At 54.1% G+C, this 27675-nt stretch overlaps 2 protein-coding genes across 2 annotated transcripts; both read right to left on the bottom strand.

Moving 5' to 3' along the window:
* Nucleotides 1-228: 228 nt before the first annotated feature.
* On the bottom strand, nt 229-10908 carry IP6K3 (inositol hexakisphosphate kinase 3). The gene is made up of 6 exons (XM_054294032.1): nt 10812-10908; nt 7041-7388; nt 3273-3453; nt 2095-2267; nt 1294-1469; nt 229-681 (listed from the first exon to the last, which is right to left on the bottom strand). Exons 1-6 carry the CDS (start codon nt 10906-10908, stop codon nt 229-231), a joined length of 1428 nt encoding a protein of 475 aa, XP_054150007.1.
* Nucleotides 10909-12750: 1842 nt separating this feature from the next.
* LEMD2 (LEM domain nuclear envelope protein 2) lies at nt 12751-24568 on the bottom strand. The gene is made up of 9 exons (XM_054294029.1): nt 23086-24568; nt 21959-21999; nt 20833-20908; nt 19581-19657; nt 18855-18934; nt 16945-17090; nt 15892-15993; nt 15708-15810; nt 12751-14642 (listed from the first exon to the last, which is right to left on the bottom strand). The coding sequence occupies exons 1-9, from the start codon at nt 24566-24568 to the stop codon at nt 14492-14494; spliced, it is 2259 nt and encodes a 752-aa protein (XP_054150004.1). The 3' UTR covers nt 12751-14491.
* Nucleotides 24569-27675: the final 3107 nt, after the last annotated feature.

Below are 27675 nucleotides of genomic sequence, written 5' to 3'. Positions count from 1 at the left end.
GTAAAACCAGAAAGGAGAATAAATCTTCTGACGGATGGCAGAGAGAGCAGATTCTTCCAGCTCTCTGCTTTCCACGCTTCAGTTCAGTGACGCCACACGGAAAATTTTCAGCACTTCCTGACTGATCCGTGCTCGTTCCGTGCCACATCCAGCGGCTGGAGGGTCCCACACAGCCGACCCCAGGAGGGATTTTCAGGGCCATCAGTCATTAGGAAATCACAGAAATTCTCACTTCCCTTCCAACAGGCTCTGAAGGATTTTGATGAGGTTCTCCAAGCCAAAAATGTAGCCGTGGTCCGGCCCATCGTATGAGGTGGGGTTGGGGTTGCTCTTGGAGCCTTTGAAGGTGGTGTGGGCAAAGTCTATCATCCTCACATCCACCCTGGAGGGGTTCGTGCTGTGAGTTTTTGGGAAGGGGAGGTGTTGATCCACACCCTCCTTGTGCTCCTGCCCGTCGTAAATGATGAGGAGGGAGCTGGAGTAGAACCTGTAGGAGCTTTGCTTCCTGATCACGGCCAGCAGGGCCTTGAGGCGCAGGATGATGGGCTCCAGCAGGTCCGTCCTCAGCTGGTTCCCGTTGCACAGGAACTGCCGCAGGGTCTGCTGGAATCCCTCCGGAGAGAGCTTCCTCCCGTAGTATTTGTCTTTGCACAGGAAATGGCCGGTGTCTGCCTGGTAAACCTGCAAGGGAACGGAGGAATAATCCATGAAATCATCCTGAGTTGTGAGGGATTCACAAATGATGCCTCACACGCCCTATAGCAAGCCCCACCACCACAACCAACCCTATCCCAAGACCATAACCAACAACACCCCAATTAGCCCAAGCTTCCGGATACTTCCCAAGCTGCCAGTGACACTGAATAAAGATTTTAGCCTTTCTGTTTTTCAAATCCTGTGCTGCCAAATTAGTGCCTAACTCTAAACTTATATAACTACTTTGGTAGTTAACACTTGACACTGACACACTTTGGTCAGACAAAACAATACACAAACCATTGTTCTATTTGTCCTTACTTTCTACTTCTTATATATCTGCTGACAAATCTTAAGGCTATCGTTTATCTCTAACGCAGTTCTGCTGTTTCTGAGACCTGCCTTTTGCAGCTTTCCCAAACCCCTCTGATTTTAATGATTCCCACAAGTTGCCACTTTTTACAGCCCATGTTTGAGGGCGAAAAGAGAATAAAACTCCTTCAATTCACACCAGCCAAGAGCCCCTGGAGATTCCAGCTTGGTTCCAAACAAGGAACCAAGGGGGGAACCAACACCCAGAGGGGACGGAGGCTTTACCTGCATCCCACAGATGCGCACGCCCAGCGAGGCTGAGGTGCTCTGCTCACACTTCTTGATGTGCCGAGCTTTCTTCTCCTCTGAGGCGTCATCCCCGTGCTGCCGAGTGCCCATCTTCAGGTCCAGGATGCAGGGGTAGCTGTACTTGGACACCACGTTTTCCAGCAGGAGAAACTCTGAGCGTGACTTAAGGGAAACCCAATACTTTGAAATTCTAATTGAAAGAGGCCTTAAATCAAAGCAACTGCTGACACTCTCCAGAGCAGCTCACAACTGTAATGAGACTTTCTCAGCCAATTTCTCCAACGTGTCATTGCTATGGGCCTCTCGCTGCCAATTCCAGTTAATTTACTGTACTACAGCCCTACCAATTAAAGCCCCAACAGCTCCATTCTCCAGTGACACCATAGCCCTGGGCTGTCACTCTGACACCTTCCCTAGGTGCTGAGCTCGCTCCGGTGGGTGGGGGAAGTTGTTAAACTCTATTACTCACATGACTGGTGGGTAATGAAGTGTAATAGGAAAATAAAAGGCGAGGCAGCTGCTAATTCCTGTATAGTTGTGTTTTTAAATGTATGCCAAGGGGATCTTTGACTTCTGCTGAGAACTCTTTATGGGAAATGGTTTTTTTTTTTTCTTTCTCTTTTTTTATTTCTTTTACAAGATAACAGAGAATATTCCTTATTTTCCCAGAGTCTGTGCAAAGGATGGGATGCATTCCCCTGCAATAAACCCTACACTGATTCCCAGCTGTTATCTGTAGCCAGGGCTGTGCTGGAGGGGAGGGAGGAGAAAGGATACGATGCAGTTTGTTCTCGTTGTGCTTGGAGGACATGCGGTTCAGGTGCTGCCGGTGACAGTGCAGTCCCCAGGGGTTGTAGCTCTTCCTTTCTGTCTGCTTCCCATTTGCATCCTCCAAAAGGGAATCTGTGTGGTACTGCAGGTCTGTCCTCAAAAGCATCTTCCCAGGGCAGCTAGACAAAGCACACAAAGGGACACGTCAGGTTTATAAGCTCCAGAGGAGAATATTCTCTTCCCTATTTTTTTTCTTTTCCTGTAGAGCCTCAAACTTGATAAGGTGGATTTTCAGGGACTCTCAAAGGAACCATATTGATCATACCCAACCTGCAGAGATCCTTTGTTACTCCATAACAGTAATTTTCAGAAAGCCAGCTATTGCTGCCTGCCAATACTTTTCTTTCATTATAATTTAAAGTGTGCTGGCTCCCTTGAAAAGCCATTCACAGCCCCAGCTGCCAGGGATCTCTATTTATCCACCTAATGGGCACAGCACAGGTAAATGGTCCAACAATGGGAATGATTCCCAATTTGGAAAGGCTGGCTCCAAGGAGGGGAGAGAGGGAAAGAGTGATGAGAAGATCTGTTCTCCTTGGGGGTCATTCCTTGGTCTTGCTCATTCCAACTCCACCACTCCCATCACTCCAAAGGCAGCAGGGATTTTCCACCTCCAGTCCTGGGTGGCCCAGGGCTGCTCTGAACCAGTTTGGGATGAAGGATGTCCTGCAAAAAACCTCTGTGGGGCAGAGGGGCTGGGAGCACTGGGTGCCTTCCTGGGAGAGCTCTTCCCTGAGGTGGGATGGGATGGGGTGGGATGGGGTGGGATGGGATGGCACTGAAGCCCCTCTGTTGCCAGCAAAGGGACATTCCATGCTCAGTGACTGTTCTCCCATGGCCTCTCCTCTCCTGGAGCCTGCTGTGCTCCAAGGAATGGGGTTTAGAGCAGAATTTGAGGCAGATATTTGAACAACAACATCCCAGATCCGCCTCACTCTGTCCCCACACCAGGGAAGAGCAGAACCACACACACAGGGCTTGGCTCTGCTGTTCTTCACCTTGGCTGGGTCCTTTTGCCCTAAACCCACAGCTGGCCGACCAAACCCATCCCAAACCCATCCCAACCCCATCCCAACCCCATCCAAGTGGCAGATGCCAACCAGGAGGACTGCAGGGACCCTCACCTGTCTTTGAAGGTCTTGGTGACCTGGGTGTGGCTCCACTTGCATTTGTGCCACAAGGTGACAGCGGGGTCACCCCCGGCGCTGTCCAGGCGGCCGCAGGTGTCGGGCTGGCCCAGGCCAGGGCTCGCAATCAGGGTCAGGTTGCCCAGGCTGTCCTTCTTGAGGTGCACGGACACAATGCCTGGACAGAGGGGAGAACAAACGAGACAGAGATGAGCCCATAGAGTATCATGTAGGCCTGGTCACCACCTGGTGTTTTGGTGGCCTTTCACTGATCCCACTCTGATTTCAAGCCCAATAAAGCATCATTAGGCTGAGACCCTGGAAAATACTCTCAGGATTTTCAAGTGTTCCCCCTCTCAAGGGTCAGTTTGAAATCTGCCTCCTCTGAACCACACATTCCTTTGTCCTTCACCCCTCCAAGCTCTGCTGTGCCCCAGGTGACCCAGAACAGCCCCCCAGTCCAGAACAGGAGCTCCCAGCTTATTTATCACAAGGGATTTAAGTGCTTTTTAAAGACAGCACAAGGCTGGAAACACTTTTCATTGGCAGGAGGCAAAGGGAGGGTTGGGGACAAGGCATTTTCCAAGGACACCCGGCGTGCCAACTGCTTCTTTTCATTGGAGAGCCCTGGGAGCAGGGCAGAGACATGGCCATGGGCTGGCAGTGCTGCCCACACATTGTCATGGCCACGTCCTTCCCCCAGCACCAAAACCAGCACCCAGATATCCCCCGGGGGGCTGGAGTGTCACCCATCCTGTTTTTGTGCCCTCAAAGGACCAGGACTGTGCCCGGAGGTTATTTTTTTCCACCCCGAATGCTTAAAACACCATCCTGCATTTGAACATTGCAATTTTCCCTGACTCTGACAGGAATCACAGGGCTCAAATGCCAGCCAGTCCAGCACGGATTTAGCCCGACACGAGCCCATCCCTGGCACGGGGCCGGCTGGCTGCGCGTCTCAAGTGACTCTGACCTTTCTGGGAAGGGCTGATAACGCCAGCCCTGCTCCCACAGCTCTGTCACGGCTCCCTGAGCCTCCCCACGCTCCAGGGTGTCATCAGAGCACAGCTGCACCACGGGAAGTTTAGGTTAAATATTGAAAAAAATATAAAATTCTTCATTAAATTGGGCACTGCAATTGTCTGCACAGGGAGGTGGTGGAGTCACCGTGGATGTGTTTAAAAAAGGCTGGATGGGGCACTCAGTGCTGTGGTTTAGGTTGGACTTGGCGATCTCAAAGGTCTTTTCCAGCCTGGTTCATTCTGTGATTTGGGGCTTGGGGAGCGGCCAGCTCCCAGAGAGGACAGGGACCAGGGACAGGGCAGTGGGACCAGCAAAAGCAGCGCTGGAAAGAGCCCAGCTCAGGGCATGGGGAGCTGGGCTGGATCCAGCTGTACCCAGGGCATCTTCCCCAGGTCTGCTGGGCACGTGGGGAGATGATCTCAGCAGTTTAACAAACAGTTCTGCTCTCCCAAGCAAAGGTGCCAAAGCAAACAAAGGTGCAAAGCCCCTTCTCTCCATTCCAAGAGCAAACACCGAGCAGAGGCTTTGCCTCCTGTGCCTGCCTCAGGGGTTTCCCCACCTGAACTGTCCCTGCAGCCACCCCCATTGGACTGGGGTGCCCATCCCTCCTCAGGTCCTGCACCGTAAAACCTTGGGTTTGGGTGCTTTTCCTTCCCCAAGTCATTCCTGGTCCCTTCTGCTGTACAATCAGCATTATTGTGAACAGGCTGGGTTAAACAGGCTGACTTTACACAGAAATGGGGGGAAATCTACCCAGGCTGCTCTGCCAAGGGAGCTGAGGGGCTGCAAACCTTCATTCAGGGAAAAAAGAATATTTTTAGCCCTCCCAGCCCTCTGTGGTGAGCTCAGGGAGTTCCATCTTGCTCAGGCTCCAGCATTACCTTTTCCCTGAGTCCTATTCTTTAAAAAATCCATATTTCTGAGAGCAAACAAATCTCCTCTCAGCCTGGATGACTGCTTCACATTTTCAGGGGATGTAGGCATGGAAAAAAAAAAACAAAAACCAGCGTGTCTTTCCCTAAATCAAAGCCTTTTCCATTTTAAAAAGTCACGGGGAGGCGACCAGAGCCCTCGATTGCAAACACCATAACCTTAAAAACTGTCCCAGTTCCTGCCTGCAGTCAGCAGGGCTGTGCTCATTTGCATAGTGCTGACGGGCTGGCCCCAAAAAAACTTAAATATAGCGTGAAAATAAGAGTTGTTAACTATCAGCCATTAATATGAAAATTAATGGGGAGATTTTCAAAGGCGAGAAGCGAGCGTTAAATTGGAAGGGAATGTGATCCTCTCCCTCCTCCCAGCTGGAAATTCAGTCCTCAAAAAACCTACAGCTCAGCCTGGAAAGTGCTTTTTTGTGTCCTGGGGGGATTCCACGGGGGTTTGCAGGTGTCCTGCCATGACCTGTGTGTGGCAGACAACCCCCAGAGCTCCTGCTTTGCTGCAGTGGGCAAACATCTCTGCAAAGCCTTGGGGTGCCTGTCTGTGCTGCCTTTGGTGTCACTGACACCCCAGTGCCCCTCCTGCCGGCACCAGCCAGGAGCCAGAGGGTATTTCTGGGTGCTGTCACCACACTGGTGGCATCCAGGGGCTCTCAGGAGGTTTCACTCTGTAACTCTGCCCTCGTGGGTTTATTTTTGTGTTTACAAGCGCATTCATCTACGGCTGAGGGCGCTGGGAACCTGAGCAGAACTGGGCTGGAAAACAAGCCCAGCATCCCCTGGGAGCTCAAGTGGGACAAGGCAGAGCCTTCAAAGGGGATAAAAGTCGGTCCTGAGGTCACCAAAGTGCCTGATATGGGTGAGATCAGCAGGAAAAGCCGCAGGCTTGGAGTAAAGCTTGAATGATATTTGATCCCCATTGTGGAGAATGTCACCATTACACAGAATGTCACCATTGCACAGAATGTGACCATTGCATAATGGTCCCAGGGCCGTTCCCACAGCCCAGAAATAGAGATGAGGTACATGGATACGTGTGGATGGGGGATGGAGGGAGGATCATCCCCCTCATCATCCTCACAGGAAAGTGTTCCACCTCTTTAATTGCCTGGGACAGCCAGGAGAGGAATAAACCTCTGAGCCCAATGCCAGATTGGAGAATTGCTCTTTAATTACCCTCATCATAAATTCTCTGGGATTTGAAATAGGAGAAGACACAAAGGTTTGAATAACCAGGGCACCCCTGGACTGGTTAAACTGGGACTGTTTAACAGCTTTATCAGCCAGGGCCCAGTGCTGCAGCACCAAACCCCAGCTCCTGCCACAGGAAACCACTCAGAGGAAACTTTTCTCCCTTAAGCTTTTTTTTAATATTGTCCCATAAATCTGCAGAGGCCCCTGACTTTCTGGGAAAGGGAGAGATTGGGCTGGAAGCACACTGAAGCCATGGCTGACTGAGCTCTTTGCTGTAACGCCGAAGGACCAAGAGATATTTTAAGTTTTTACGTGACAACCGAGCTTCTCGCCTCCCCCAAAAGCCAGGGTCAGGAGCTTTATGAGCAGCACAAGCCTGGCAGTAAAAGCAGAAAATACTGAAGGAATAAGAAAGAGAAGGGAGGGAGGATGTCTTTTAAAAATGCTGGTGCTGCTCTCCCAGTGCTGCATTCCAGGGGCTGAGAGATTCAGCTGGGAAGGGGGTCAGGGATGGGGAAAACTCAGAGGAAAACCCTCAGTGCCTGGAAAGGCCTCACTGCAGCAGCTGGGGATGCTTTTTAGGAGGGTGAGAGCTCAGTGCTCCCCTTACCTTTGTACTGAGGCGTGAACTGCCTCATGGCCAGGGGCAGGGACTCGTAGAAGCTCAGCTCCTGAGACACCAGGGGCTTGCAGATGGTGTGCTCATCGTAGGTCAGCATGCTGGTGTGGCCTCCCACCTGGTGCACGAAGGGCTGCAGGAGCACAGCAGCCCTGGGCTCGGCAGGGCTCTGACCCACCATGGTGCCAGGCACAGCCCAGGGGGCTGCAGACCCCTCAGCAGCAGCACACGGAGCTGGCAAACACAGGCTGGCACGGGCAGGGCTGGGCCAGCTTTCACCCACTCTGCTGTTCCCCCCACGCTGGGTTTTCCTCCACGCTGCCCTTTCACCAATGGAATCTGCAAAACAGAGGGAATGAAGGAATTAGAGGAGAAGGGTCACCCAGCAGCTGGGTGGGATGGGATCTGTCAGTGCCCAGGGGCTGGCACAGAGAGTCCAGGGAAGCCCAGTTTTGATCTGCTGGGGACAGGAGACAGCGATCAGGAGAGCTGTGAATCAAAGCAGTGACCTCATCAAGGCAGCAGGATCGGGGATTAACACACTGCAGTGATGCTGTGGAACACCCCCAGTTTGTCCCCCAGGCCGTGCCAGGATGGTGCCAGGCCTTCCCTGGACATTCCCCACACAGCAGAGCTGCTGCAAAGCCCCTGCAAGTCCCCAGGGGCTCCCTTGCTCTCAACACTGCAGGAGGGGTGAGCAACAATCCTGCAGCTTCCAGAGAAACTTCAGTTTGGGACATTCCCTGTCACTGAACCCCTGAGCAGCAGCAGCAGCGTTTCCTTCCCAGGCTGACACACACCAGGGGATGTGGATGTGTCACAGCAGCACCCACAGGGCTCACACCCAGATTTCCATCCTTCCCCCAGCAATGGATCCATGCCTGATCCCAAAATTCCTCCTTGATTCTGACAGCAAGTCTCAGCTCTAAGGCAGCAGTGTAGGAAAACCACAGAGCACATCCATCCATGCCTGATTCCAGAAATTCCTCCTTGATTCTGACAGCAAGTCTCAGCTCTAAGGCAGCAGTGTAGGAAAACCACAGAGCACATCCCTGGTGCATCCCCAGCAGCAGCACCCACCAACACCTGCTCCTTCTCCATTCCTCACAGGAAACCCATGGATGGCTCCTGGACATCAGGAATTAAAATCCATTGAATCCCACAGGCACCAAGGATGGCAAAAAGGAGCTGATGTTGGTGCTGGCTTCATACCAGAGATGGACACTCCACATCCCAGACTCACAGGAATGGGAAAAAATTATGAAAATCATCATTTGAGGAGGGGTCCATGGCAGCACAGGCCCCTTCTCCTGATTGCTCCACCTTCAGCACAGCCTGTGGGGGAGCTTTGCACCCCATTTTTGCCAGCAGAACCCCATTGCAGGGGACAAGGATGCCTTTGCAAGATCCAGTTGTGCCAGGAAAGCCTCCAGGATGTGCTGCCAGCTGAGCAGCTCCACCCCTGCCAGCCCCAGGGGACAGATGTGACCCGGGCAGCGCTGCCATCCTTCCTTGTGCAGCAGCCAGGGGTGGTGGCACCTCCTGGAGGCACCTGGAGCTTCCCAGGGTGGGCAGAGCTCTGTGGGAAGGGCTTTCCCTGGAGCTGGAGCATTCCCATCCTGCAGGAAGGATCCAGAGCTCAGCAGTTGGATCTTTCTGGGTCCTTTCCAACTCGGATATTCTGTGATGCTCAAATCTCCCCTGCTGGGATTAACCCCAAGGGAGAAGCACCTGGGGCAGGTTCCTGCTTTGTTCCCCACCTGGAGCAGTGCGATGGAGTGGGCTCAAGGCAGGGAAGAGCCACTCCCACCTCCCAACGCTGCTTTATCTCCGCCGGGGTGGGGTTTTCCCCCTCCCATTATCCCTCCTGGGAGAGGAATTCCTGCTCTACAATTACCTTTCTCCAAGGAACAAAGCCAGGCCCCCGAGCCCAGCGCTTTCCAGCGGCTCCTCGGAGCTTTCCTGGGCGTTAATAAAAGCATTTTGTTAAGTTGTGGCAATTTTTAAAGAGGATTTTCCGCCTCGGGAGCCGCAGGTTTGTTGTGGTTTGTTTTGTGTGGCTTTGCCCCCCCCTTCCTCCCATCCTTAAAAAGAAGGAGAAAAGCCAAAAGCAAGCGGATTTGTCATAACACCTCTTTGGAGCAGGAAACAACATGACTTAAATCCTTTCTTGCTTCTGAGACTGTCCAAGGCTCAGATTCTGCTGCCACAACCCCCTGACAGCTCTGGCAACCTTAGCATTGAGAAGGGAGATGGGGAAAAACCATCCACAATTTGATAAAGCTCCCAAATGTTTTCTCCCAAGCAAAACTCGGAGCAGGATTTTGCAGTAGGAGAAGGAGGTTCTTTTCTGGGAGTTTCTGCTGGGAAGCAGCTCATCCATTCGGAGCAGATAAATGTTCCTGTGAACACTGAGCTCCCCTGAAACAAGACACTGGAAATAAATCACTTCCACTGGCTCAAGGTATCGCAAATGCCAGGAGATATTTACGTCACTAAAAATACACAGAATTACAGATAAATCCAGAGCCTCCAAGAAAAACCAGAATCTGTCAGCGTTTTTCCCCCAGCTAAAGGAAAAGCAGCTCAGGTGCTGCAGGTGGAGGTGAGCCAGGAAATACCAGGGAAGGAGGATATGGAGAACATTCCTCTGCATAGAGGAGAAATATTCCATTCTCCAGGAAAGGGATGGGGATTTGGGGAAACCATGGAAGGTATCCCTGCTCCTGCCAGGGCTGGATGAGTTCTGTCCCAGTGCTGGGGACAACGCTGCTCCCCTGGCACTGTCACCTCCCACCCTGCTCCCAGGCAGGGCCAAATGTCAAAGGAGTCTCAGTGAAACAGGCTGTTTGTCCCAGCTCCAAACCGAGCCAAAGGGAACTGGGTTCGTTCAATTTTCTAATCTTTGAGTGGCACTTACCACATTCACCCCATCCCATCCCACCCCAAACAGGACTCGTGTGGCCCCAGGGGAATGCACAGCCAGGCCAGAAACACCCAGGAATATTCAAATACAAAATCCCTCTAAAAACAAGAGCTCTGTGCACAGGCCTGTGCTCTCAGTGTCACCCCTCGTGGTCACCTCCCTGCTCCTGGAGCATCCCAGAGCTCCAGAGTCGGTTCCAAGCACTGCTCTGCAGATTCTTTGCTTCATTAAAAGGCAAGAAAAGCACATGGCTGAGATCTGTGTGTGCACAGCTCCCAGTGCTGGAGCTCACCTGGAGCCACGACCAGCCCTGCATGGAGCCCCAGAGCTGGGACCTGGTGCCACCACAGACACAGTAACACCAGAGAACCCAGTGCCACCACAGACATGGTGCCACCACAGACACAATGCCACCAAAGACACAATGCCACCACAGGACCCAGTGCCACCACAGACACAGTAACACCAGAGAACCCAGCGTGCCACCATGGACATGGTGTCACCATAGGATCCGGTGCCACCACAGGATCTGGTGCCACCACACTCTGCAGAAAAGGGCACATGCTCCCTCACTCCCATGCCCACTCTCTGCCTCCCACAGCACCTCCCTCCCCTCCTCCCAGCCCAACACTCTCCAGCCATTCCACCATGGAGAACCGAGAGCCACCAGCTCCATGGTCATTGCAGAGATTCCCTCCAGCCCCAAATGCCGCCTGTCCCTGCTGCTCCCGTCCCTTGCCACCAGCCAGAACCTTCCTGCCACCCTCCCAGGCACCTCCAAAGCCGTGCCCACCCTGCCCCATCCCTGGTGCCCTGGGACGCAGCCCGGAGCTCACCTGGGGCTGCCGGTGCCCGCCGGGGGCTGCCTGGGCCGGGCTTCTCGCTGCTTCTGCCTGCGGCTCCAGAGGGAGCAATGAGGGAACATTTGGGCATGGCCCGAGTGCGGCGGCGCTGGCAGGAGCCCGGAATGTCCAGCTGACATTCCAGGGGGCTGTGCTAGGGAGGGACAGGCTGGCCGGGACAGGGCACAGCCGCGTGTGAGGGGAAGGGAACAGAACGAGAGGAGCCGGCTGCACGCCCCGGCTGCCTTGGGAAATCGGCTCTCCAGGAAAACAACCGCCGAGTTGTTTGTGTCCATCTGTTTTCCAGGGAATTCCCCCCCCTCAGCTCGGGTTTGTCACCTCCTGCAGAGTGGGCTGACACTGGGAGAGGGATGGAGCTTCCCAGAGCTCCCAAAACACCCAGGGGGATGCAGGAGGAAAGGCACAGGGGGTGACAGGGGCTGGGGGACACCAAACCCCCTCTGTGGCAAAGGAAGGGTGTGGGCAAAAGGAGGGGAAGGCTGGGGCTTGCCCAAAGCTGGGCAGGAGGTGAGTGTGGATCCAGAGCTCCAGCCCTGCCAACGGGAAAAGGGACACGTCAGAGCTGGGAGCCGCGATGGGAATGGAAAAGTCCCAGAGAGCTTCCTGCCAGGGCCACACTGTCCCCTGCTGCCATCCTCAAGGACAGCCTGTCCCCCCTGTCCTGTACAGCGAGTGCCAGGGCTCCTGCCAGCCCCTGCACCCCATAAAAACGGGATCCAGGTGCTTTTTAGGGCGTCACAAGAACAGCCAGCCTGGGCAGCACCCAGGACAAGCAGGGGACAGTGCCCACTCTCACCCCCAGGCCCCAGCAGGAATTTGGGGACTTCAGCACAGCCATGCCCAGCCCTGGGGCTCCCATGGGGGAAATGCTGGGGAGGAAAACCCCACAGCTGGGATAAGGATTGGAGGGTGTGGAAATCCCCACTAAGTGGAGGGGAGAAACCAGCTCAGGAGGAGCAGAGGGATCAAACAAGGATGAAAGAAAGACCCAGATTCCCCAGGCCTGGCTTCCCAGCTCCCCTGATCTTTCCAGGAGAACTGGCCCCGTGCCCTGACTCCGTGCCCATCAATAAGGTGCAGCATCAGCTGTCGTGTCAGCAGCAGGAACAACATCCCGTGGGAAGGGCTTTAAATGGAAGCAGGAAAGGGAAAGATGAAGAGCTGGGCTCGTTTCAGAGCCCTCGTTGGGCCACGTTTGCCTCCCTGACAGGGAGGGGGTGCAGCAGCTCCAGTGGATGAGTTATTTATAGAAATGTGCTTCATTAGAGAAATTTACTTTGCAACAAAGTGGGAAAGGGCCCTGAGCAGCTCTGCTTGGCAGTGGGGCTGGGAGGGGAGCAGGGCAGGGGGCAGAACCCAGGAAAACTGCCAGAATTCCCAGTCCAGTCTGGCATGGAATGGGGCTGCTCCAGCCCGGAGAGAGGAGATGGAGCAGGGGACACGGTGGGGGTGACAGCCACAGCCCCTGGCACAGGGAATGGCTCCATCAGCACCATTTCCTAACCTGGAACACATTCCAGCTGTAACTTAGCAACCTCACCTGGGTGAGAGCATCCCACCAGGCACGTGGGGCCTGAGGAGAACCAGCCTTGCACTGATTCCCTCCCTTTTGTTCCCAAATCTCAGCAACAACTGCAAGGCAGAGAGGAGGCAGCTCCTGCTGGCCATGGAGCCATGGAGCCACCCCCTTCCTGTGCCACTGGAAATCCCCTTTGTCACCCAGAGCCACAGGATGAGATGAATTCATCCAAACTGAGTCACCCCTTTCCACAGAAGTCACACAATGGGGAACCACTCCTGCCACACCTCAGAGCTTGGGAGAAGCTGCAACTCGACCTGATCCAAGCAAAAGCACTTGGGCCAGTCTGTGATGTCTCAGCACAAATAAAAGTAGTAAATGATTGGTAATAAATTTATTTTTGATATTGATTTTTTACAGAGCTAAATGGAACATAGAAACAGCACCAAGCCATTGAAGTTTGTTCTACAAAACCAGGTTTAATACAAAAAGGATGACAGCAATGCCTGACTCTGCACTTCTGGACGGTTAAAAAAGCTCCCCCAAATCCCACCAAGAGTTTAAAAAGGTTTAAGAACAGAGGCACCGGTGTTTGAGAGAATTTCTCTGGCAGCAGTGATCTTTATGCATGTGGGAACAATCAAGGTTGCCTTTATTCCCAATTTATTGCAGTGCAAGGGGCTGGTCCTTGCCTAGGAGAGCTGTTGAGTCTCCTGCCCAAACACCCACAGCCAAAAATCTGGGGTAAGAGCCCCCTCCATGCAGGATATTCCCCATTTAATGGGAAAGATCTCCTGGTTTTGCTCCTGGAGAGCTCAACTCCATCCACGTGGGGAGAGGTGCAGGCTCTGCCAGCTGAGCAGGCACAAGGAACACACCTGGAGTGGCATCACCTGCCCAGGGCTGTGCCCTCAGCCAGCCCAGAGCCCGGGACAGGAGCAATCTGAGCATCCAGCCCCAGGATGTCCTCAAGAGAGCAACACCCAGGGGCCACAGGGTTCAAATCCCTGCTGGCTTCACTCTGCACCTCCTCCTGCCCGAGGCCAGCAAAGATTTGGGTCCTGCAGCCTCAGGAGCTGCTGCAGAGCCCTGGAAGAGCAGAGCAGAGCAGCAGCTCCTCTGCTGAGCCTGAACTGCCACACTCTGGTGCCACTGCCTGGGAAACAAACGTTCCTTCAGTGGACAGAAAGAGAAGCTGAAGTAACCAAGTGATTACAGACACAGATACGATGCAGCAGGGCTGGGACAGAGCCAGGCTGCTCCTGGGACCCACAGGGGGCTGCAGGAACAGCGACAATCCCAGAGCTGGCACCTCCCTGCTCTGACACAAACACAGACACTGCAGCTGCCCAGCTCAAACCTCAGAGCCTCCCAAAGCTGCTCTGAACAGCCACGGAGCACTCCTGAGCTGCAACCACAGGAAAGCGCCTTTAGAAGCTTCCTATATCCTTTATTTTCCACCCAAATTCCCACCCCACACCCCCAAAAAATAAAAAAGCACACAGACTGCAGACTTAAAAGTGTAACAGGGTCACAAACTCTCCTCCACCCCCCCCAGCCCAGCCCAAACCACCAAGGCACGTCAGGCTCCCCCTCTCTCCAGGCCCATTTCACCCAATTCCCCCTCTCCCAATTTTGGATGGATGAAGCCAACACAAAACATTTTCCTTGCTGGGAAGCAGCAAGTGCTTCCTCATTGTCTCTGCACTGATAAAAACAAATGCAAACAAAGACGTGCCTGCAACTGCCACCCTAATGTTTCCATGGGAAATGTTCTCTTTCAGCACATTCCCTGATGGACTCTGCCACCAGTTTGGCCTTTGCAGAATTGAGGTCAAATTTTGCACCCCCAGCCCTCGAGAGGGGTGTGCAGTTATTCTTTGTAGGTTGTTGTTTGCTTGCCACGGGAGCCAGGTCTCTGTGGAAGGCTCACTTTGGTGCAATCCCAGCTTCCCACCAGCTCAAGCCCATCTTCTTTCCAAGCCAGTATTGCCCTGAACGTGTTTGTTTGGAGAGTTCCAGCAGTGAGAGCAAGCAGAGCCTGGGCCAGGCCTTGCTCCTCCCACCACCAGTGAGGGCCCTGAGGCCTGCACAGGGTCCATGTCCCACCCTGCTGCTGCTCCTCCTGCTGCCCTCAGTGCTCAGAATCCGACAGGTACGAGGGCTGAGTCCATCTCCACACCAGCATGTCCTCCCCTGCCACCCTGTGTGACTCTGTCTGGATCCGGGACTCGTTGGAGGCCAGGAAATCCACGGCTCTCTCCCACACCCGCTTCATCTTCTTTCTGCAAGGAACAGCAAGAAAATAAATGAGAATCCCGAGCTGGTTGTGCTTCTGTGCCTGCAGCAACTGGTCCTGTGGATTTGGCTGCCTGCTGTTCCCTGTGCAGGCAGAAAAGGGCATCAAACAAACCCTGGTTTAGAGATTTCAGACCAGGGCATGGCCACACAAATCCTGCCTGGGGGGAGGATGAGAGGCTCTGTCAGTGCCCTGAATTTCTGCCTCAATTTGTGCTGCAAAGGGACTCGATGAGCAAATCACCCTCCCCTGTCCTGCACACAGAGATCTCAGCCAGGGGGACACCCTGATGTTCACCCCAGCTTTGGATCCAGCTGTCCTGAGCATCTCACACCAGGGATGGCTCAAACAGCTGCAGTCATCCCTTGTAGGAAAAAGAACCGCTTCTGGTACAGAGAGAGGATGTTTAACACTTCACAGGAGGACAAAGCAGCTCCATTTAACCAAAACACAAGAAATAACCCCGCAGAAATGGAGCAAAGAACAAGGATCCAGCCCTGCAGCCCCACCACCCACAAAGCAATGAGCTCAACCACAACTCCTGTCTGAGACAGCCCCAAACCCAACCTGAGAAAACACCAAACCCAATCATTTCACTCCAGCTCCCTTCCCAGCTGTGTAACTCAACCTGGCCCCTTTCCAGGCACACAATCACTGCAGTGGAGCCCCAATATCCTGTTCAGCTCATGGGAATTGCTCTGGTCTGGAGAGCCAGGCAGGATGGCTGGGAAAGGAGACAGCACCAGACACCCAGCAGATGAAGCAGAGGACAGCTGAAGCTCCAGGTCCAAGCAAACCAAACCCAGGTACTGCTGAACAGAGCAAGGACAATGCATCTGTGGCACTGCACAGGTGACAACCCACCTGTGGCCCTGCACCAAGTACCTACCTGGGGCTGGCACACTGATCTGCACCAGGTGCAGGCACAGCCTGAGCTGTGCCCAAGCCTTTCCCAACCCAAAGGTTCCAGCAGCTCCAGGGATTGATTTTGGAGCTGTGCTGAGTCCCACCCTGCTGCTTCCAGCCCTCCTGAGTGCCCAGGGCAGCTCACCTGCTCTGAGGAGGGATCAGGCTGTCCCGCACGTGGAAGATGCCGACGTAGGGGTAACGCTCCAAATTCCGCTCCCACTCCTTGTAGTGGTCCTGGACAACAGCTGGGGGACAGGAGGACACAGCAGTGAGGGCTCAACCCTGCAGGAGCACAGCAGGGCTCCCTGTGCTCCCACAGCTCCTACCTATGATCTTCTTCACCATCTCATACATGGCTTGTTCCTCCTCCTCCATCTTGCGCCAGCGATAGCGGAGGTAGAGCAGGATGCCCCAAAGGGTTATCAGACCTAGGAAAATAAAACCAAAGGGATTCAGGAACTGGCAGCTGTGTGCCTGCTGGATGCAGTTTTAGTTCTCACACCGTGACCCAGGGCTGCTGGGAACTGAATCCCAGTGATTCCTTTTGCTCCCCAGTGCAGCTGCACCCCAAAACCCCCTTGGTGCTGCCCCCCTGGAGCACAGGAGCACCTGTGGGTGTGGGATGAGGTGGTGGCAAAGCCTCAGCATGGAGCTGCCCTCAGGAAAGAACCCTCAGCACAACCACAGGACCCCAGGTCCGCAAATCCCAGAGGAGGCTTTGTCAGAGGCCTCCCCTACAAGGATCACTCTGGAAGACTGTCAGGTTTGGAGAGCTGCTGGATAGGGAAATAAAGCCTGGTGCTCCAGTGGCAGCCCAAAATGCAGGGGATGTGTATGGAAGGTTTAGCACTTACAATGCCCCCAGTAGGATTTCAGTGTCTGCAATAAACAGAACTGTCCCTTGTCACCCCCTCCCTGTCAGGTTGGATTAGAAACTCCTGCAGTCACACAGCTCTCGTTATCACCTCGCTGGGTAAAACCCCCTGTCTCAGCTGAGGCGTGACAGACTATTCCAATAAAACCTCCAACCCTGAAATGCTACAAGTCATTATTAAAGAGGCTGGAGGACTTGGGAGCTTAGAGCAAGAAAAAAAGAAAAACTGACTCCTTAAGGTAAGTTAACACACTTATTCTGCAGCCCATAATAATGGGCACTTGAGGAATACCCAGAGAGCTCATCAGCTGCCTGATTTAAAGCAACTTTTAAGCACTCACAGCACAAGAGGAGGGCTGTGGGTCTCCTGTGCTGCCAGAACAAAGGTTAATTAGACATTAACTCATCAGCAGATTTATTCCACCTCTGTTAGGTGTTTCCTATGGCTGAGCAATGTGTGATCACAGAGCTTCATCCCTGCAGCTGAGCCCCAAGAGCCACTTACACCAGAAGAACAGGAACAGGTTCATGATGGCCGTGACCACGGCCCGGCGGAAGCGGCAGCCCAGCCCCATCTGGGGGTGGGCAGATTCCAGGCAGAACACTTCCTCCACGCTGGAAACAGGCTCTGACAGATCCCTGCCTTTCAACCTGATGGCAAGAGGAAGAAAATCTCACTGAAGAGAGCAGGCTGCAACTGCAGTCTTTAATCAAGGAGAACAACCAGGCTGCGGATGCAGCTGCTGGCAGGAAATGCCCCCACACCCAGGCACAGCCTCCTGCCACAACATTTGGGGACTGGTGTTTAGCCAGGGATGGATGTGGCTCCAGGATGGATGTGGCTCCATCCTGCAGCTCCCACTGGCACGCTGAGTATCCCTGCACTGCCTCTCTAACAGCCCCTCTCAGCGTGCACAAGATTGAACTCAAAATTGGATTCCCACCTCCCAGCACAGAGATGGAAACGTTCCCTGAGTCAGAGCCCGTACTCAGCCCCAGCAGTGGGAGCTGGGGGAGCCAGGCTGGGAGCAGGAGCAGCTCCAAGAGTGGCAGAGCACCAGCACAGAGCCCTGCAGAACCCTCAGCTCCCTCCCTGCAGCACTGCTGCTCCCAAGCCAGGCTCACTGCACACTGAGCCATTCCCAGAGCACTCAGGCACCCAGGGGTGCAAGGGACAGGCAGCACATCCAGGGGAATGCAACAAAGGGCACTGTATTTTTTAAGCTCCTAATTATGAACAGCCCATTACACAAAGAGGTTTGCTAATTTACAGGTGCTCAGCTCAGGAACTGCAGAGAGCTTGGCTGGTTCTGGGTTCTGCAGGAGCTGCACACACACAGTTGCTTCCCACCCCTTGGTCTTATTTACAACCCAAATTCCACGGAAATATTTAAAACATGCAGCAGAATCACCCAGTGCAAAGCTCATTTTCAGTCCTGCATCTCAGACTAGCAACTAAAAAATAATCTCATGTAGTTAAAAATGCCAGGGGCAGGGTTTGGGGATGCTGCCACGCTGGATCCAGGGAAGCAGAGCTGTTTGGGGACCAGCCAGCAGAGCTGCTAATTAACAAAATAAAAAGTGGGAGGATATTGTATCCCACAGCTTCTGACTGCAAATGTGCTGGAGTATAAAAACACAAAATTTGAAAACTCTGCATCCCAGCCCACCTACAAATGCAGCCCTGCCCCTAAGGAAGCCGAGCCCCGTCCTGGGAATTTGCACAGCCCAGGAATCAAAGCAGCAGATGCTGTCTGATCCGTGGATCACAGCAGCAGCTGCAGGAATATTTAAGAGCAAATGGAGCACTGGGAATTCCAGCAAGCTTGCCCACCAACCCCAGCACCACAACTGCTGCAATTCACTTAATCACAGACACATTTAGCAACGTGCAAATGCAAACAACTGTTAAGGCTTTAGAGCAGACTGGAGGCAGCCCACGCTCCCCAGAGGAAGGTGATGATGGCTGCTCACTCTGGCAAAAGTGACCTCGTGGGCAAGTTAAGGAAGAGCTGTGGGCTCTACAGGACCATGGGGAGGACACCAGGAGCGCTCCACAGGAGGCACAGCACAACCACTGATGGCCACAAGCAGCCCTGACCTCCCGCCTCCATCTCACCTGTGTCCCACAGCCTGGGCTGGAATGAGACTCCTGGAGGGAGCCCAGATCCCACCCTGCTGCAGGGCTGTGCTTTTCCTTCGGAAGTTTGCCCAGCAAGCTCAGCCACAGCCAATCCCAGCCCCCTGCTGCAGCCCAACGAGCTCTGGGAGCTGAAGGGCACCACTGACCCTGCCAAATTCCGCCCCAGATGCCCAACTTTGACACAGTGGGCTCCTGCCCGCCCAATTCCCAAATCCCTGTTGTGGTTCAGTATCAGCAGATCCCAAACTTTGACACAGGGGGTTTCTGCTCACCAAATTCCCAAATCCTTGTTGCTGTTCAGGATCCAGTGCAGGGCAGCTTCAAACTTCTGTGAGGAGCTGCCAGTTACATTCTGTGCAAAGGAAGCCATAAGCAGATTAGCTCACCATTCATTTAAAATACTGACCAACACAATTTCATTACAGCAGTGGGAGAATTCACTCCATAGGGGCTGAACCCAGGTTCATTCTTATCAGGATTCTGCAAACTGGAGGGAGGAGAACTAAGCCTGAAGATCTGCCTGGCCTGAAGTCTTCTGACTGGGGAGATGATGCATGAAGCACTCAGTGAAATAACACCATCCCAGGCTGTTAGGGCTAACCACTAAATACAACATAATCTTACTGACAGGTTACCAGGAAAGAAATGGAATGCTGGATCAGAGCAGTCTGTCTCCTGACACTCTGCAGTAGAGAAAAATCCTTCTTCTGCCCAGCCCCTCAATCCAGGGAAATTTCTGCTTGCACAAGACTGATGGCTCCAGTGAAACAACAAACCATTAAGATTTACAGGGGGTGAAATCAGAGATGGAGGAGAAAATGATTTTCAAAAGAACTGCTGAGAACAGGACTGGCCAAAGGGGAAGTGAGAGATATGGGAGAGAATCAAAGCAGGATGAGGAAGCAAAATGGATGGTGAATTGTTTTAGTGTCTATTATTTATTGCTTTATAAGAGACTAAGCACTGGGTTGTAACAAAGCTGCTCAGAGCCCACTCACCAGCACGTGATCCTTCACCTCACTAACCCAAATGCATTTGCTTTTTAGGTTCTCAGGGTTTCCACATTCAAAATTACCTGGTAAGAAAAGTCAAATAAAAAAATCATGTTTGTAAAAAAAGCTCTGAAAGTACACCAAGAAATGCTCTCCTTTCCTATCAGCCCCAGCCCTGAGCAAAATGATTCCAGGATGAGATTTATATTGCAGGCAGATCAGATGACTATTAATAAAATGCTCAGCCACTGCACTGAGGTTGGATAAGGGCAATCAAACCTCTCACTTCAGAGCTGCTGCTGGATAAGGGCAATCAAAGCTGACACTTCAGAGCTGCTGAACACACAATGAGGGGGAAAGTATTGCTCCTGCCCCTTGCAGAGCACAGAAACCACAGCTGCCACCAGGTATCAGGTGTGGAGCTAATGATTAGTGTTCAAAATGCCTCCAAGGAGCTGAAATCACAGCTCTGCCTCCAACCCAGGCACAGAAATGCTGGCAAGGCACTAAATCCTCTAAATCTTGCCTCACCAAGTTGACTAAACAAATGTGCTAAGTAAATCTGGTGGAAATCCAAAGTCAGATTTGAAAAGATTTAGGAATTCAGTGCAGCTTCAGTATCCAAAGGTTTCAGCCTTGAGGTCTGAAATGCAGAAAATGGAACTGAAGCCCTTTTACCGATTACCACTGCTGTGAATCTTGCTGAAAGTCCCTGCTCATACAGTGGATTTCTAGCAGCCTACACCATCCCAAATAGCAGTGATGGGCTGGATTTACTCCTGGAGTAGGGACTGTGCTGGGTCAGCTCCTCGTCTCAGAGAGCCTGTCCCACTCTGTGGTGAGGAACAGGAGAGGCACTCACACATCTGCCGCCACATTTCAGCAGAAATGACAATTTCTTAGGACACTTCATGTGTAAGAACACATCAGTTTACACTCCTGCCTCTATCCTGAAGACAATTTCAAGCTGTTGGTAGAAAAGAATAACAAACCCAACCAATCCTACCTGAAACTCCCAACGCTTCAAGCACAAACAAGGCCCACTCATGCAGGCAGGGTGACAGGAGTGCATCAGCCAGGCACCACTCAGAACAAAAATAAACCCACCTTCCCTGTTTTCCTATTCCCTGCCTGCCTCAGCAGTCCTCAAAGGGAACTGCCTGTTCCATAAACCCCTCCAGAGTGGCACAGGAGCGAGCAGGGGCTGGGAGAGGCAGCTCCTGCAGGCTCAGCAGGGTGGGGATGTGCTGGCACTCACCTGCCTGCACGGACAGGTAATTGTAGAGCTCGTGCAGCATGGCCATCACCACGTCCTTCTGCTTGGCCTGGCAGAACTGCAGGGCACAGACAGGGACAGGGACATACATCAGGAGTGACATGGGAGTGCAGCTCAAACACCAGACAGAACCACAGCACTGCAGTCCCGCTCAGTCCTGCACCACAGCTCCAGGCACATCTCCTGAGCAGGGCAATGTGCCAGGAACAAGTGACCCTGATCATCTTCTGGGTGAGTTTTGAGGTTCCTTCCAGCCCAAACCAGTCTGGGATTCTGGGGTTCTGTGAAGTGCCACCAACCCACAGCCCAGCCTGCAGCACCAGCCTCAGACCCACCACAGATGGGTCCATCACCTCCAGAACTTCCCAGCACACAGAACTCAGAATCCAACACAAAACCTTCTCCCTCCTAATGTTTGTGTTGGAAAGGACCTTTAAAGCTCATCCAGTTCCACCCCTGACACCTTCCTCTATCCCAGGTTGCTCCAAGCCCTGTCCAGCCTGGCCTTGGACACTTCCAGGGATGGGGCAGCCACAGCTTCTCTGGGAATTCCATCCCAGCCCGTCCCCACCCTCCCAGGGAAGGATTTATTCCCAATATCCCATCCAAACCAGCACAGGGAATCCTGGTATGGTTTGGGTTGGAAAGGATCCTGCCATTATCCCAGGCTGCCACTTTATCCACCATCCAACCTGGCCTTGGGCACCTCCAGGATGGGGCAGCCCCAGCTTTTCCAAAATTCCATCCTGACAGAGGGAGCAGGGCTGTGCAGGCACTCCCCAGTGGAGCCCAGGGAATTAGCTGATTAAATCTTGCACTGTTAAAGCTGAAAACAGCTTTATTGCAAACCAATAACACTGCTGGTACAACTGTTCAAAAAGAAATTGATTCACGTAATTGGGAATTTAAATTTTTATCTTTCAGAGTCTCATACACACTCCTAACTTCATCTGGCCCATTAATTTCAACTCATCAAGTCCCTATTTTTCTGTAAAACGACAGAACTAATCATTTTACAGTGATGCTGTTATGGGTGGAACAGACTACCTGGAATAATCACTGTTCTGTGAGAGCTCACAAGATTGAGAATAAATAAATAAATGCTTACATCATCCGTTCTTTTGTCACAATCCACAGGCAAGAGATTAACTAGGAGAGAGAAGAGGGTGAGTTAGCTGGCTGCAAACAAGAGCTTTGATCAAGAAAATAATTATCTTTTTAAAAGCAGGCTCAACTTAGAGCCTGGTTGTGCTATTGTTCATCTCCCCGTGGCAGCACCTGGAGATGCAAAGAGCCCCTCCAGGAGCTGCTTTGGGAGGAAAAACACCCCAAGGATGGAGCTGATGAATGTGTTCAGCTGGGGAGTGAAAACTGGGGCTGGATGTTTGAACAGCTCCTGTCTGAGAAGCTTCATGCTGATCTCTACACTCCAGTGCTGCCTCTTGCTGCCCACCAGGGTCACCTGAAATATCCCAGCAGAGCCAGGGAGGGAAATGAACCCCCCTGGAGGGCTGATGGCAGCTCTGGGCTCTGCAGGGCTTGAACAGCTCCTGGCACAACCCAAACCTGGGCACCACTCCTGCCTCCAGAGCTCCTGTCACGGCTGGAACGGGACAATCCAGTGACAATGGGCAGCTTTATCCCAGCTTTGCGAATGCAGCAGCTTTACAACCCACACCAAGGGCACTGTGTGCCCAGGGTCAGGACCAGCACCCTCCCAAAACAGCTCCCAAACCCTTCTTTGTTCAGCTCAAAGCCTGAAATATCCCCATTCCCAGCTGTTCCAGCTGGGGAAACCCCTTTTCATTTCTCACAGAAGAGAGAGACACACTCTGCCACACCTGAAGTACCCAATTGATCTGCTGAACTTCCCCTTGGACAGAATAAAGGGCTGTGCTGGCAGAGGGAACATAAAAAACACAGCCCAGGTACTACACAGACCTCGTGTGACACCATAAAATCCATCCTTGGCCAGCAGGAATGGCACTCCACATAAACCCCATGGCTCTGAGGGACTGAAGGCCAAACTCGTTTGGAAAAAGCAAACTCGTGATTTGCTTCCCATGACTAACAAGGTTCCCCACAGGAAAGGGAAGATGGGAAAAGGGACAGAAACAGAGATGTCAGGTTATGGCAATGAGAATGATAAATGTGATGGGGATGGAAGCAGTAAAGGCAAAGCAGGAAGACAGGTGAGGAATAAAGTTTAAACGAGAATTAAACCAGTGCACGTACACCTCTCCTCTCTCCCGTCCAGCCAGCCTGACCCAGCCATCTTCACCACGAGGATGCCCAGAAAAATCAGCAGCAGCACCAAGCTGGCGAAGCAGAGGAACTGGGACAGGTAATACTCCAAGCCTTTCCCCTTTCCCTCGGGCTGGGGCCGGGGCGCTGAGCGCAGCAGGGCCGTCCGTGGGGTCACTCCGTGCCCCTCATCGCCGGCTGCCCGCCACGGGAAGCGCCGGATCAGCCCCCCAGCCCTGCTGCCCGCATCCCGCTCTGCCTCCTTCCCAACGCTGGCAGCCAGGTCCTCCTTCCCCCTCCTGAACAGGCTGCTGAACCTGCCTGGGGCCGCCGAGGAGCCCCACTGCGTGCTGGGGGTCACCTCGCTCTCCCGTCTCCACCAGCTGTTGGAGGAGAGCCCCCTCCTCTCGCCCGCAGTGTCCCAGGCACCCCGGGAGCTCTGCGCCCCAATTCCCCCTCCCGATGTCCCCCAATGGCTCCTGGATTTCTCCTCACTGGGAAGGGGTTTGGAGCCTGCCGAGGAGCCAATTCCCCCTCCCGATGTGCCCCAGTGGCCCCTGGATTTCTCCTCGCTGGGAAGGGGTTTGGAGCCCGCCGAGGAGCCCCAGTAGGGTGTGGAGCTCAGCCCCCCAAGCCCATCCAAGCCCGAGCCCGCCCGGCTGCCGAGCCCCCCGCTCCTCTCTGCAGTGGGGCTCCACTGGGACGTGGAGTTTGAGCCCCGGATCCTGTCCAGGGTGGGTCTCAGGCCACTGCTGAGCCCCCCACTCCTCTCTGAGGCGCCCCACTGCAGTGAGGAGCCCCGAAACCCATCCAGGGTGGTCCCCAGCCCCTGGCTGAGCCCCCGGCCGTGCTCTGCGACATCTCTGGATGTGTCCCAGTGGGACGCAGAGCTCAGCGCCCCGGCCCTGTCCGCCCCCAGGCCCCCGCTCCTCTCTATGGACGTGTCCCACTGCGAGGGGGAGCTGAACCCCCCGTGCCCGGCCAGGGATGCCCCCAGCCCACCGCCACCTCTCTCCACAGTCGTCCCCCATTGATCCGAAGGGCTCAACCTCCCCAGGCTGTCCCGGGAGGAGCCGCCCTCAACCCTGATGCCTCCGGCCCGGCCCGGCGGGGACCCCCGTGGGTCCCCCCAGGATTGCCCGCCGCTCTCCCCGGACGTCCCCCAGCGGGACGCTGGCGGCCGCCCCACTTCCTCCTCCTCTTCCTCCTCCTCGTCCTCCTCCTCACTCTCACGCGCGGCCGCGCCGGTGAAGCCGGAGCGCTGCCGCGAGGGCGAGGCCTGCGGCGGCCCTGCGGAGGAGCGGCCCGGGCTGGGCGGCGCGGTGCGGCCGCTGCGCCGGGCCGCCGCCACCTCGGCCCGCAGGCAGCCCAGCTTCTTGATGTAGACCTTGCGGGTGGTGGCGGTGATGGGACCCGGGCGATAGCCGAGCGCCAGCAACTCCTTGCGGAGCTCCGCGTCCGTCAGCTCCGCCATGGCCGCGCCAGGCCCCGCCGGAAGCGCCCCGCGGGCGGGAAGCGACGCCGCCATCTTGGGAGGGGCCCCTGGCGCCGCCATGTTGGGAAGGGCAGGGGGCGTGTGGGGAAAGGGCGCGGGGGGCGGGCGCCATGTTGAGAAGGTCAAGGGGGGTGCGGGCTCCGGGTTCTGAGGGAGCAGTGCGGAGTGGGAGCTGCTGGTCCCTCAGGACCGGGAAAAAGCAGGAGAAATGGGGAAAGCAAAAGGCGAAAGCTGCCTCATCTGCGCGACGAGCCAGTGTTGAAGATGGGTTGTCCCCCATCGCTGTGTGGAGCAGCTCCCGCCTCACTCACACTGATGTTCTGACATTTTTAGGGCCATTCTCCCAAAAAATGTCCCTTTCCCTACCACCCCCACATGCGTTTCCATCATCACTGCCCAGTTGCTGAGCTCTGCCAGAACCTCAGGCAGGACCAGGATCCAGATCCATGAAATATTTCCTGGGAAGGGGGGTCGTCCCTCCACACCCCACACCTAAAACAGCAAACCCAAGCGTTGACTTGTAAATTTATTTTGGCACAGCTGTGATGAACAGTAATTGCTTTTTCCTGCCGCCGCCGCTAAAGAAAACGATGAAAGCGGCTGAAATACGGTGGCGTCATGTTGGAATTTAATTAAAGGTAATGGAGCAGCGGTGCTGAAGGTGCTGGCTGTGTGCCACGGCAGGTGATGGATGTGTGACACTGGGGTGGGGGACACGCCGTGGTCCCTCAGGAATGGCACCTGTGGGGAGAAGGAGGTTTCTAGAGGAGCATGAAGCTGAAAGAGCTGAGCTGTGCCTTCCCGATAGGAATCACAGAATTCCAGAGTCAGTGAGGCTGGGAAATCTCTCTTAACACCATCTATTGATCCCTACCTGAGTGCCACATCCAGATTTCCTCAGACACCCCAAGGATGGGGTCTCCAAACCTCCCTGAGCAGCCCCTTGCAATGTTAACAACCCTTCCCATGGAGAAATTCCTCCTGATGTCCAACCTGACCCTCCTCTGGCACTGCATGAGGATCTATCCTCTTGTCCTGTCACTAATCCTTCTTTCAGGAACCCTCTTCCTTAGCAGGTACCCAAAGCTCACCTCGCTCTTCCCAATTTATCCAAGAAAGCAGCAGCAAGATGCTGAGATTTGTTTGTCAGGTTGGCAACAGCAAATACATCCTCAGTAGAGGCCAGGGAGCCCATTAAAAGAGCAAACTCAGCTGTGCTGGGAAGTGTGAACGCGCTAAGCTGAGCTTACTCCGTGCTCCTCTGCCAGCTCATGATGTGGAGAAGGGTCTAATGTAAATAAAAAATTCCAATTTGCTCCTATCACACAGATCCTGTGAGCTCACAGCTCTCACTTTGCAGAAGCTCTGCCTGGGCATGCAGCTGCGCACTGGCTGAGCTGGTGCAAACCTGGGAATTATATGAACTCACCTTTTTCTGGGGAAAACAGCAACAAAAGCCCAAACCCATCCTTTCAATTTGTGATTCTGCCCATCACGGGAATTACACCAGGCCCAGCAGCCTCATTGCACAATCTTTAGAAGGAAAGACATGGGATTGGTGTTGGACAGCTGGAGGATGGGGGAAAAGCTGTGATTCCTCCTCAGAAGGAGGTTGGCAGCACCAAAGCTCAGCAGGATCAGGTGCCTCTTCTTTGTGGAGAGAAATCCACGACCCCTTTCCCTTCCTCCCCTTGGAAGAACCCCTGCCTTCCCTGGAAGGCATTTGGCCCCTACAGGGAAGGCAGCAGGAACAGACGTGTCAGACCCTCTATCCCCATGGGCAATCTTTGTTCCCATCCCCTGCCCACAGTGCCAATGCTGAATTTGACTGTGGATTTTCTATTTTTGCGGCCCCTCCATCATCCTCATAGCTCTGGGAGCACCGAGCGGCGCCGAGGCTGCAGATGGGCTCTGCAAAAAGCGTTTCTTGGCTGGAAAGAGCCGGAGCTGGCTGTGGGAAGCTGGGACAGCACGGAGGGACAGCCTCCACCTTCCCTGCGAGCCCAGAAGGTGCCTCAGAGCTGCTGGCAGTGCCTCCCATGCCAGAGGAGCAGACGCGACGCGCCGGCTGCTCCGGTTCTGGCAGCCTGGTGCGAGCAGAGCCCTGGGAATGGATCCGTGCTGGAGCAGGGAATGGCTGCACCCCAAACCCGCAGCTGAACCCTTCACTGCTGACTGATGGGCTGCTGAAACCCTGCAGGTCCCCACTCACCTCCTTATCCGTGGCTGTTGGGTGCCAGCCCTGCACATGGCACTGGGGAAGTGTCAGGGCTTTCTTGGGAGCCGACTGTGCCCGTTTGTCACCCTGTCACTCACAGCCACAGCACAGGTGTGACCCGAGAGCCCTCTGCCTGTCCTGGGCCTGCTCAGTTCCTTAGCAAGTCAGAGGTGACTCCATTCCCTTCCCTTTTCCCCAGCTATTGGGCTGCTCATCCCACCATGAAATTCTTGTTTGGTTTCTGGAGCAGCAGATTCTTCCTGCCTGTCTGCAGGTGTGACCTGGGTGCTGCTGGCTGCCAAAGCACCTTCCAGGGCAGGGGAAAATGCAGATCTGTCCTGAAACCTGGAGAACACTTCCTTCTTACCCAGATCCAGAGCCCTGACAGCCTGGAGGGGGCTGGTTGGGGTCCCTCCATCTCTTTCCAGTGGAAATGTTTCTGCTTCTCCTGCTCAGGCCCCTGAGGGTGGAAGGAATTTACTCCCAAAAGTTGAAGGTGTACTTTGGTGCCTGTTTGGCCACCACAGTTGGTGCTGCAGGACAGGACAGGTCTCTGTCACAACCAGCCATTACATCCTGAGCTCATTTATAATTGGGACAACTGGGACGAGCAATGGAAAATCCATGGCAGGGGTCAAAGCTGGCCCTTGCTGATGCAGCTTGTCTGGGTCCAAGGGGAAGAGTCCTGCTGGTGGATCTCCCTCTGGAATTTTCCACAGCGTCAGCCCCCCCATCACCCCAGTGGGAAATGGTCCAGGAAGCAAATCCAAGAGGCTCATGTTCACCTTCTTTCTTTCCATCACTTTCCTTCCTGCATGGCCCAGGGGACGTGTTAGCCTAGAGAATGACAGGAGTGAAGGAGCTGGGA

Source organism: Melozone crissalis, unplaced genomic scaffold (assembly GCF_028551555.1).
Source record: "Melozone crissalis strain CALT ecotype California unplaced genomic scaffold, PUWL_Pcris_2 ptg000198l_1, whole genome shotgun sequence".
Taxonomy (NCBI): domain Eukaryota; kingdom Metazoa; phylum Chordata; class Aves; order Passeriformes; family Passerellidae; genus Melozone; species Melozone crissalis.
Note: the sequence above shows the minus strand (reverse complement) of the source record. Positions and strands in the feature narration are given on the sequence as shown.

What these genes read in the sequence shown, in the direction of transcription:
- IP6K3 (XM_054294032.1), bottom strand. Translation starts at nt 10,908, where the DNA reads ATGCCCAAATGTTCCCTCATTGCTCCCTCTGGAGCCGCAGGCAGAAGC. An exon ending in CAACGAGAACAAACTGCATC is followed by an intron (nt 1,470 to 2,094) that starts GTATCCTTTCTC and finishes AGTCACGCTCAG; the next exon opens with AGTTTCTCCTGCTGGAAAAC. An exon ending in TGCGCATCTGTGGGATGCAG is followed by an intron (nt 682 to 1,293) that starts GTAAAGCCTCCG and finishes GTTCCCTTGCAG; the next exon opens with GTTTACCAGGCAGACACCGG.
- LEMD2 (XM_054294029.1), bottom strand. Translation starts at nt 24,568, where the DNA reads ATGGCGGAGCTGACGGACGCGGAGCTCCGCAAGGAGTTGCTGGCGCTC. An exon ending in GTGACAAAAGAACGGATGAT is followed by an intron (nt 20,909 to 21,958) that starts GTAAGCATTTAT and finishes TGTGCCCTGCAG; the next exon opens with TTCTGCCAGGCCAAGCAGAA. An exon ending in CCTGTTCCTGTTCTTCTGGT is followed by an intron (nt 15,994 to 16,944) that starts GTAAGTGGCTCT and finishes TTATTTTCCTAG; the next exon opens with GTCTGATAACCCTTTGGGGC.